This window comes from Rhea americana, unplaced genomic scaffold (assembly GCF_003343005.1).
Source record: "Rhea americana isolate MKP2758 unplaced genomic scaffold, rheAme1 scaffold_6, whole genome shotgun sequence".
In the NCBI taxonomy this organism is placed as follows: domain Eukaryota; kingdom Metazoa; phylum Chordata; class Aves; order Rheiformes; family Rheidae; genus Rhea; species Rhea americana.
The window spans coordinates 8,748,536-8,759,551 of NW_028186756.1; the positions used below are offsets into that span (position 1 = coordinate 8,748,536).

Below are 11,016 nucleotides of genomic sequence, written 5' to 3' on the forward strand. Positions count from 1 at the left end.
TACCTTCCACCCTACCAAAGACAGGCATAGCTTTATTACTTTTCAGAACAGTGGTTACAACTGTATTTTAAATGAACAAGAAACTTTTAACAAGAAAATGGTTGAAATAAGTACAGTTTCTCATAGGTTACCACAAGAAGTACATTAGTTTATGTTGTTTTTTCTGATTCGTATTGTTTCTATAAAGACAAAACTATACAAGCTATTGAGAACTTTACTTTAGTAAAAATATTTTTGTTCAGAACATGAATTGAATGGCAAATGAGTCACTACAGTCAAGCATGAAGCAGCTTTTGATTGCCAGCAGTCCCCCACCATTTTAAGTTTTGTTACTACCRTAATATTATTACCTGCTTTTAAATACTAAGTAATTGGCAAATAATTTTATTTTTGTTTGACAGAAATTCGTATTGACTAGTTATATAATGAAAAGTGAAGATAGTCAACACACCTATTCTGAAACCTAGCCCTGACATTAACTTAGCTCCTGCATACTTGTAACAACGGAAATAACGTGCTCTTCTCTTCTTCACTGCCACAGCACCTGTGCCAGAATCCTATTATTTAGAAAAAAAAATTATATAATTCTGACTCCAGCAGTTCCCTACACAATGGAGATTTGTAAATGGAAGCCTTTTCTATCACAAAAATGCAGAATGATTTAATGGCTRTATCTTAAAATAACGGTTTCTAACACATCCCTCTTCATCTTCAAAACACAGACCTAAGCCTACAAAATTTCTACCAATCTTAACGACTAAATGGGATTCCAGGAATACAGGCTCTGGTTTTATGTACATTAATTTTTACAAGACATAATAAATACAGAAACTGAGAACTACATATARAAAAAGGAGTTAGTTAACCTTTATTTCATTTCTCCATAGTCYCAAGCTTGACAAGACGTAGAAAAATATTCTGAAAGTCTAGTAGACAAATTTACCAATACTAAATAGCCCTTTACTCTGACCATTTGGGCCATTCTAGATACATTTGTACAAGCATTACCTCAGGTTTTTTTAATGAAGGTTTTRCCAAACTATAAACAATAAGCTACAGAGAAAAATCTTGACCCACCGAAGCATGCACATGAAGAATTCTTCCAAAACTTTAAAATAATAATAAAAATACCCTAAGACAAAACCACCTTGACGCACATGTAGAGGAGGAAACAGTTTACAATAATTTTAGGGAAAAATAATTAACTAAGGGCAAGTCAAAGCAAATTTTGTAAACTATCTGTGGATAATTTAAAAGGTCTATGGCACAAATTTTCACAAAAAATTAAGGCAAAGACCAACATTTCATATAAAAATAGCTGGGCAGGCTTCTAAAGAAGGAAATAAGCATTGCTCATGATGACTCCGTTAATACGTTATAAATATCCTTATATATACAGACATAAATCAATACAAATGTATGGAATATTTCACTAGGCATCCATCTTTCAAATCAGCCAAGACTGTATGTCCTGGACTACACTGGAGGTACTTCAAGAGTTCAAGATTTATAGTAGTTTCCTTGCTACACATATTRATACAAATAATAGAAATGCAATATAAATATTGACTTTTACAGAGAAATTCAGTAATACACTCTGTTTACAAAGCTTACCAAGTTGGCCCAGAAAGAAATCATACTACTTTTAAGACAGATTATCTCATGTTTTGTAGGTTAATGAAAACATCCAATTTATACAATAATGTTTAAACTTCCAAAAAAATGATTTTTTAAATCAAACTGAAACCCTCAGAATAACTAAAATCAAGGCTGAAGATTCATTATCTCTTCATAAATACAGCAGTTTATATGCAAACATTACTTAGAAATACATTATGGGCATTTTGATGTATTTTCAAGTCTAAAGCTCAACAGTTTTGCAGTTATTCTATAATCAATATTTATATTGATGTATTTAATTTCAAAACTACATAATCAAATTGTAAGACTTATAAAAATAAGAGAAAATCATATTTTAGGGGAATTACATTAAGTGAAAATACTTTTGTAGATGCTAAGATGATGATCAAGTTTAGTTTATCTGTGCACATAAATATACATATGGATGTTCATACATTCTCAGTAATTCTTAGAAATAACCATAGAAGTTATATGATTTCTATTAGAGAGTACAATTTAACCCCAACACAGTTCAGTGGATTTGCCATGACTTTATAAACTTTACTTCACAAAATCTGAAAATAAAATGGAAGTTGCTGTCTTCTAAGGTGAAGAAATTTTTCATTTTACTTTCACATCTTTGAATACTCCCTCCACTCCCAAATCTTCATTCGTTCTCAACTGAAATGCCTGTTTATACCTAGGTCCCTTCCCTATCCGTTTGAACAAATCTGTACAGTCTACAAGTCCTCCCAACACACACATTTTATAGCAATAGATGCAATGGCAGAAAATTATAGGGACTTTCCTCTTTGACATGAAATTTACTACAAAACATGGTTTACATTTTCATTTAAACTTTAGTTTGCTATTGATTCATTTTAACTCAGTGCTTGCTTATAAGCAAATCAAGACCATTCCTATAAAGTCTCTACATATATTACACAAAAACAAAAGCTGAAACAAAAATGCGAGGACAAATTTATGAAACACTAATTCTTTGAAAATGTGAAATCCTATCCCTTCTTGCTACCTTGCTGAGACTCATTATTTAACTGTCCTCTCTCATAGAAATTAATGAGTTATACTGAGAAATGTTATGACAATCCTTTAGTACCAGAGTATTTCTCATATCTATTATGGCAATAGTTGAACCAAAATAGGACAGCTAGCCTACCACTTCATCGTTGAGCCTAGTAATATTTATTTCCCTTAACATATTACTTTTTTCTTCCCAATATCACATCTTTATTATTTCCATGTCAATGGTTTGTGTTTTTAAGACAAATACATAATAGTACTAAAATAATAAAAAAAAACAAACTGAATTTATCACAATCTTAACTAAAAAAAAAGCACAAAATTGAAGAATGTGTATTGGAAATAATTTATTGCCTATTAAAAAGTTAAAAAATCTTAAAGTTCACATTTTTGCGTAGTTTTAAAGGTGATGTTATGTTTCAGAGGTAGTGTGTGTGTGTACAGTTTAATACAGAATTTGAAAAGGATTATTTACTTAGTTCGGTAATACAGTATAATGCTCATTATAGCCAAACCAATGACCTCAAACCATTTTCTTTACAGGAAAATTCTTAAGAATCTCTTTCTTGAAGATGATGGCTTATTTATGTAAAACAACCACCACCACATGCCAAAGTTTCTTCTCCTTTTGTGTCTGGTGTCTTCTGAGCAAAATGCCAGCCACTGGCTTACAGAGAAAAGTACTTCTTAGATTAAAACCCTATTCTGCCACAGAAAGAACCAATTTTACAATATGACTTTTTTTTTCCTCCTAACTTAAGATTTAACATTTGACTAACGTATTCAAATATGAATTGGGTAGACAAGTCAAAAACCATGACACAACTTCCCCACCCCTCCACCCCCTAAAAAAAAAAAAAATAGCCAGAGTTTTCTCACAAACCATCGTCTGTTTTGATCAGGCAACCCACAACTGATCAACTTACTAGCCGTTACTAAGATTTGGGCAGAAAAAGCAGTCATGAAATGAAAGGTGAATATTGGAGAGCTGCCAATCCCTATAACATGGAAAGCAGCCTCATGCTTCACTGGCTGACCTGAAGGATCTGGGCAGTAGTACTAGAGGTAGCAAATTAAACTTTTGGTTGTAACATTACAAGGTATTAATTCTTCATGCTTCAGGTATTCTGCTTAATATTCCATTTTTGTATGTTATTTTGTTTCCTTACTTTATCAGTATCCTGAGATCAAGTCAGCTATGACTAATACTTACAGAAAAGTTAGTGCTGTCCAAATTTTTTCTTTTTAATGTTATTAATACAGTAGTGCAACACAGATCAAAAATTAGATAGTTGATCATTTTTAAGCAGTGATTTTCACAACAAAGATGTTTGTGACACTGTTGACTTGTTCTGTCATTCATTCCAACTGTATAATCACAACAGTATATATCACAGTCACACTTGGTGAAGAGACTTGATGAGCTGCTTCCCAAATTAAGATGATAAAAATATAAGCTAATATATTCTTTTTTTACTCAGAGGACTGCAAGTCCATGATCTACTTGTCACTTTGAGAATTTATTGCCTTAGTGGAAAACATATGCTTGGAAAGATTAAAGTGCAGTGCTGCTCTGAGAACCAAGTACTCAAGAAAATTGACACTTGTATAGCACATCTGTTCTTCATGTACTTCTAAAAATCAGATCTGCCAAAAATTTGCCTATTAGAATATTTACTATTATTCATTCTGTTAGACCTACAGGCTTGACACAATTATCATCTGCAGGGAAATGAAGAGAGGCATAGGAAACAGCTTTCTTAAGTATCTGCAAGCTTGCTAACATCAAAAAGTTTCATTGCTCCCAAAGAAGAGGGAACAGCCTGTTTCTCTTTTAAAGTGTCTGTTCTGAACTACCTTTTTCGACTCAGGTTTCTTCATAAAGGTATACATAATCATTCATGTTCCAACAGATGCACTAGGAATAAACAGCACCTGGGAAGTCATCCTTCATGGAYAAAGCAAATCAGAGTCTTAGCAGAAATATGATTAAAATGTCAATACATGTCACTTCTGCTGTAGCAGTTATTCAAATTACTAATCCAAAACAGTGAAATAGCAACAAATCTTATTTCTTTCATGGTAATACAGCACAGTATTAACCTTATCTGTCATGGAAAGTCTATGCAAATGATGAATTAACATTTGGTGTGTGTGTTTTTTTTTTTTTTTTTTTTTTTTTTTTTTTTTTTTTTAATCCCCTGTGAACAGAACAAACAACCAAAACCCTAAGTATATCCAATACCAAGACAGCCATCACTATCACCTTCCATCATCTAGAGAACTTTCAGATTTTTATCTGGAAATTAGTATCCTGGTGACCCTTATTAGAATTTAGTGAACGTTGGTACAGTTACTGTGACAAAGTTTTAAAGAAATATGGATGGCAACAAGACCAAACGATCTCATTGTCCTAAAGTCCAGTTGAACCGACACAAGTTGCATGGACTTGGATGTAACCTTCAAACCTGACTAGCACATTTAGTTATCTGTTAGGGCAACAAACACCAAAAAAGCCTTAAATTACAAAGCCATGAGCTATGTGCGTGGTGCTCGTCTGAAGTGCAATGTTTAGATATGTATTTTCACAACTTTACGGTTGTTAACTACTGTTATGATACAGAACCTATAAGCAAGTGTGCTGCTTTTCAGCACTGTACTGCAAAACTGTTGTTGTCTGCAACATTTTAAATAGCCAGCAACAGTAATGAATCATCTTTTTTTTTTTTAACCTATGACAGGAAATATGTTCTAAAATTAAGAAAAAAAACACATAATGACTGTATACTATTATCTGAAACAGCATGCTGTTATATAGAATTTATACTCTCTCTTCCTGAATATTCTGTAATATTGTGAAATATTTCAGGGTATGCAAACATGATTACTTTACTCTATGTTTTGCCTTGTAGCTCTGCCATGAGAAAAGGACTAAAGAACATGCTCAAGCTGTGATTCATAGAGGATTCCAGCTTCCTTGAGCAAAGAGAATCTTATGTAATTGTTTAAATCTCATGGTAGTTCATTGAAAATGAATCAATTCAATTTTTTGGTATGTGAAATAAAAGCAAGACAGAACAAAGAATGGATAATTATCAACAATGACAATTCTCTTGTAAAAAGAGAAACTTTTTGCAGAAACTTAACTGACAATGAAATCAAGAACTCTTATTAAGAGTATCCAGCCTTTTGTCACAGAAATAGACATCAGGAGTGGAAACAGCAGGAAAACAGAATCCAGATAATGGCAAATCACAGCACTATTTTTTTTTTAATTTCAGGAAAGCTCACAGAAAACAAGATGTTTCATTGTCAGTGGCACAGATTTCCTATCTTGAGAAAAAAAATAGAAAGCCTTCTTAACTCAGTATAGAAAACCATTTATAAACTTTTTTTTTTTTTAGGAGATGGTGCAGAATTGCAATTGAACTCTAGTTTATATTTGAGGGATAGTACTGTGATCTTTGCTCACAAACCGTAAGTAATTTTAGATAGGCAGTTATTTCAACAAAAATGTAAAGTACTGCTCCCTCCCTGAATAAACATCTAAGGATGTGTCTGCCAGCCAGAATGTGACATTTCAGTTAAGGTATCGAGGGATGAGGAACCTACCATTTACATCATGTGACCACTAAGTGCCTTTTCTATCTCTTCAGATTCTATTTTGAGTTCTAATGCCCAGCCTCATAACACAGCCACAACAGTTTGCTTTCTGTAGGATTATTCTGTAGAATACATGAGAAGATCTTTTGTGGCCTACGAATTAACTGAATTGTGCAGTAATCAGAACTGTAAAAAAAAAAAAAAATTTTATGCAGCTTTCAAAATTACTACTATCCTTTGTGTAGCTGGCATTTAACAATATTGTTAAAAGCTCCCCATGTCCAAGAACAACGCAGAAACAGACGAAAAAATTGAGAACAAAGCTCATTGTAAATCATAAAAAACTGCATAAGTGATTAGGGAGGAATAAAACAAGTGAAATAAAATCATTTGTGATCATTAGACCACTATTAAAGTTGTTTTTTTTCTTTTTTTCCTTCTTCAACAATACACTGAAATTTCTCAGCTACACCTTGCACCTCTTTTTTTTTTTATTTATTTATTATTATTAGGATTCTTTCGTTCAGATAGAACCCGACTCTAAATAGTCCCACTGAAATTAATGGGATTACTTACTGTGCTCCATGAATAAAGATTAACCATAGTAAATTACTACTGAAAGATCAGGCTTAATACAAGATTCCAAGAGTATCTATTTCAAAAATGCTTGTGGATGAATATTCAGATTAGAAGCATTAATAATATGGGCCTGCACCTAAATGCCCTACTAAGTTTATCTGAATGTGTCTGCACATCTATTTATTCAGATGAATAAGGTGATTCCATGTGATGGGAAAGAATTCCACTGCTGGGAAAGAATAAATTCATTTCAGCCATTGCCTGCAATTAAGCTCACAGTTCAGAAATGACAACTGTATTACGTTTTTTTCAAAAAAAAAAAAAAAAAGTCAGATGGAGCTACTTCTAAAACAGGTCACATTTAGAAGATTTTGCAAAGCTCAGTTTGAAACACTCAAAAACCTTCTGGGAAACAATGACAGCTGCGGCTTTATGACATTGTCTTGATAAAACTGCAGAGAAGTTTATGGAAAAATACGTAACTGATTAACTGATACTTAAAACTTAGTGAACAGAACTTTAGTATTCAGACTTCAACAAATAAAAACTATAACTACATTCATAAAACTTTAAAGAGTAGTGTAAACATACGTAATCCCATTGCTATAGGGAGAATATTAGAAAATCACGTTCTGTAGCTATCAAGTTTACAGTATGAATCTAATTTGTTACAAAACTTACTGACTGTTTCTGTATATTAATAATTTATTGATGATAATTTAAATTATTTGGTTAGCCTTTCAAAGTTTTTTCAGTTATTTTGGTCAGAAAACAGAAGATTCAACAATTTGCAGTTACATAATGAAAAGTACTTCAGTTTAATTTCAGATTTCCAAAGAGGTTCAAGGACAATTCTTATTTTCTGTCTAGATTCCCAATTTTTAGTCCACCTACCTGAGTAAGAACTGGGGAGGGGGAATCTACAATGAACAGGACTAAAAAGTTTAATACAGCAAGTGACTCAGAAAAATTACCTGGGTTTATAACAGGACATGTGTTTTCCATTCTTGGACCCCTGCTCAAAACGACTTTGCTGGAGAGCAAGAGTTGTTCTGGAAAGTCAGAAGTTATTCTACTAAAAATGAAAACCCTTCCCTTACACAGTTTTTTCATTTACCCAAAACAACATTTTAAATTTTTTTGTCATTGCAAACTGCAGCCATTACATACTATGGTCATCCTTCAGCAAGGTCTACTTCACTTTTTTTTGATTGAAGAACATTGGTTAACAAAAAGGTGTTCTCAAACCTACATGTTAAGCAGTCTTTTCTTTCTTGTCAATAAAAAAAGAAAATCACAAACTGTCTGAGGCATTTTTCTCAGATAATGATGACAAACTGAATGAGGTATCATCAGGTTCTGGGGATGCATGATTGAAATCCATTTCTTCTAACTCAGGAGGTAAGTCTGACAGCAGTGCCTATAATTAAAAATATTAAAACACAGTACTTAGCTATATGTTTTATGTAAACTTTCAAATGTCTTCATATAGCGAATGAACTTTAAGCTTTTTAGTCAGTGCTGAGAAAGGATGGCTAAAAAGAGAAGAGGTCAATACTGATAGGTACTGATAAGGATAAACATACCGTCTAATACGAAGTATCTTAAAGCAATCTCCAGAGTTACTTAAGTTACTTTGGAAATGGTTCAAAACATTTTTTTCCCTGCAAACTGGACAGAATCAATGTTCTGTATTCATTTATTTCACTCAAGTATTTTTCACATGCAAAAGCTTTAATATATCTATAATCATACTACACTGAGTGTGCAGGAGATAGGACCAGATTCTGCACACAGGGTTAGTCATAAGCTGTTTTAATTTTTATCTCGAAGGCCTCAAGTTTCCTCCTTTATATTCAGTTCATGTGGTTTTATGAAAAAAAAACTTTAAGTCAAATACAGGCTGAATGTAAAGTGTTTTAAGTTTCTTTATTGCAGGTTATTGTTCCTATTTTTACACGTGGCAAACTGCAGACTGTGAACGGGAAAGGGGTGAGGGGGAGAAGCAACAAAACCCCTTCCCAAATAAAGCAAAAAATTATGCATACAAGACATAATCCAACCAAGTATAAAACAAATGCTAACAACTTATACTGTACTAAAATTGAGGAAACCTGGCTTTTATTCCTAGATCCATCTTAGGCCATACAACAGACAAGTCAAACTCCTTTAGTGTACATTGGTGCGTTGGCTCCCCTCTTTGTAAAGGTAACACTTTTTCTGTGTTGTTTGTTTTGACTGGAAGATCTTTTGTTTAAAGTTCAACTTTTCCTGTGTTTGTAAGACATTCAGCACAATGCTGCTGATCATAATTTGAGCCTCTGGGTATTATGGAAGAGAAACAAGAAAATGAGAGAACACTGACATTATTAAAGCCTACTTCAAGACTTACCTGCTGCTGTTCTTTATCATCTGATTTAATAGCAAGTATCAAACTGCGAGTAAATGACTGTAGTTCAAAATACTTCTGTTTGTGATTCTCCAACTCATTTTCAATGAATCTGACTTCTTCATTCTGTGGGTGAAAATTACATAAAATTCTGGAAATAATAAATAGTACTGAATCATTTTAATTATACTTACATTAAAACTAAATATTTTTACTTAAAAGGAATAATGAATTTAGTATGATTTATAATAAAAACAGTATTAAATAGAGCCCCAAATTCTAGAACTAGAGAATTCTGGAACAGTGCATGCATATTTTAGATAAAGTTTTCTGATGGACCAACAACAACATCACATTAAATCTACAGTGCCTAAAAAAAAAAAAAAAAATGTATATGCCAGTTCACTTTTCACTGTCCTGTGTGAGACATATGTAATAGCAGATCATTTTACACACAGACACGGCATTTCAGAATTACCGTGCACTGTTAAAGCATTAGTGACTTATGCCAATGCTTACATGAACATTGAAAGCACTGATTTTTATTCTATAAGGATGACCTCCAATTCCATTTTAAGATAAGGAAAAACAAAAGGTAGGTTTCCTCCTAAGAGAAAAAGTAATCTTGAAAAGGCAGGCTGACTRTAAGAAAAGGCAGCAACTAAATTTGTTTATTACAGCAAGAGGCCTGACATTTAGACCTGGGAAAAACTTAATTCCCCAAGGCCACCAAACCGAAATATATCATCCTCTAGTGCAACTGAGTTTGATGTGTATTCTGAAGTCAGCTCACCAACCTCCCCACGATACTTGAGGTTACAAAAAGAATGGGAATATATTTATAAAATAGGGATATACTTGTGGTAGAAAATAATCAGGTCACACGGGAAATTTGAAAGGATGATGTTTCAGATTTACTCCCCAAATTCAGTGATGTATTGATAAAATATTTACCATTCTGACTCTTAGCAATCAAACCCTACATGGAAATAATAAAATAGTATGAACCCTAATCAGTAATTTATGTCACCTGGGATGCAAGCACCTGCCTGCCCCACTTCCATGTTTCCACTGGGGCTTGGATGGTTATCAGGTGCCCCTATCACTTCAACGCACAAATGCTGCAGGGAGGTGCTTCGTACAGGCAGATGTAAAGCCAGCAGGACTCAGAGGTTTCCTCTCACAGGATACCATTTTTTTGTGGATGTTATCAAACAGTATTCTGTTTGTGTATRTAAAATGACCAGTATTTTTCTTGAGAATTTTATGTACATATTAGAAGGAAGTCTATGACCTCACTCTCATGATACTACCATTAACAGAGGAAATCTTTACTATCCCAGACTAATTCAGGAAAGAAATGCCCATTTGCCTCACAAACCAGGGCAGATCTGCTCTGCGACCAAGCCACCCACTCATCACCAGGAATCCGCCACTGCCAACCCAATCCCGAATCCCTCTGCTGCCGCTGCTACGCAGGCCGAAGCGCACGTCTACGTACGGTACCACCCGCTCCCAGGGCTGAAATCTCAGCTAAGACACAGAGGTCTTCAGCTTAGGACTGATACCACATAACACACGAAAGAGCTGGTGTTTTTTCACACCCCCCGGCAACACTTTCAGTTTCCAATTCCCCACAGATTTATACCAAAGCAGGGCCAATAAATAACTTTATTGCCTCTCCCTCAGCTATCACTGGATCTTGTACCTTTCCCTGGCTTCGGCAACAGAAGCAACACATTAACATTTCAAAAAAAAAAAAAAAAAAAGCTCGGTACTTGGTA

The 11,016-nt window shown here is 33.8% G+C and overlaps 1 protein-coding gene across 2 annotated transcripts in view; it reads right to left on the reverse strand.

Annotated features, from left to right (window-relative positions):
• The window catches only part of HDX (highly divergent homeobox), a 58,817-nt gene that overhangs the window by 2,578 nt on the left and 45,223 nt on the right, over positions 1-11,016 (reverse strand). Inside the window, exons 9-10 of one of the 2 annotated variants that reach the window (XM_085319650.1) lie at positions 9,236-9,358; positions 8,096-8,263 (exon numbers count right to left, since the gene is read on the reverse strand). In XM_085319650.1, the coding sequence (XP_085175776.1) occupies positions 8,138-8,263; positions 9,236-9,358 (249 nt within the window). In that variant the 3' untranslated portion in view covers positions 8,096-8,137. Of the gene's footprint in view, positions 1-8,095; positions 8,264-9,235; positions 9,384-11,016 lie in introns of those variants that run through there. The other variant, XM_085319651.1, reaches the window with a different exon arrangement.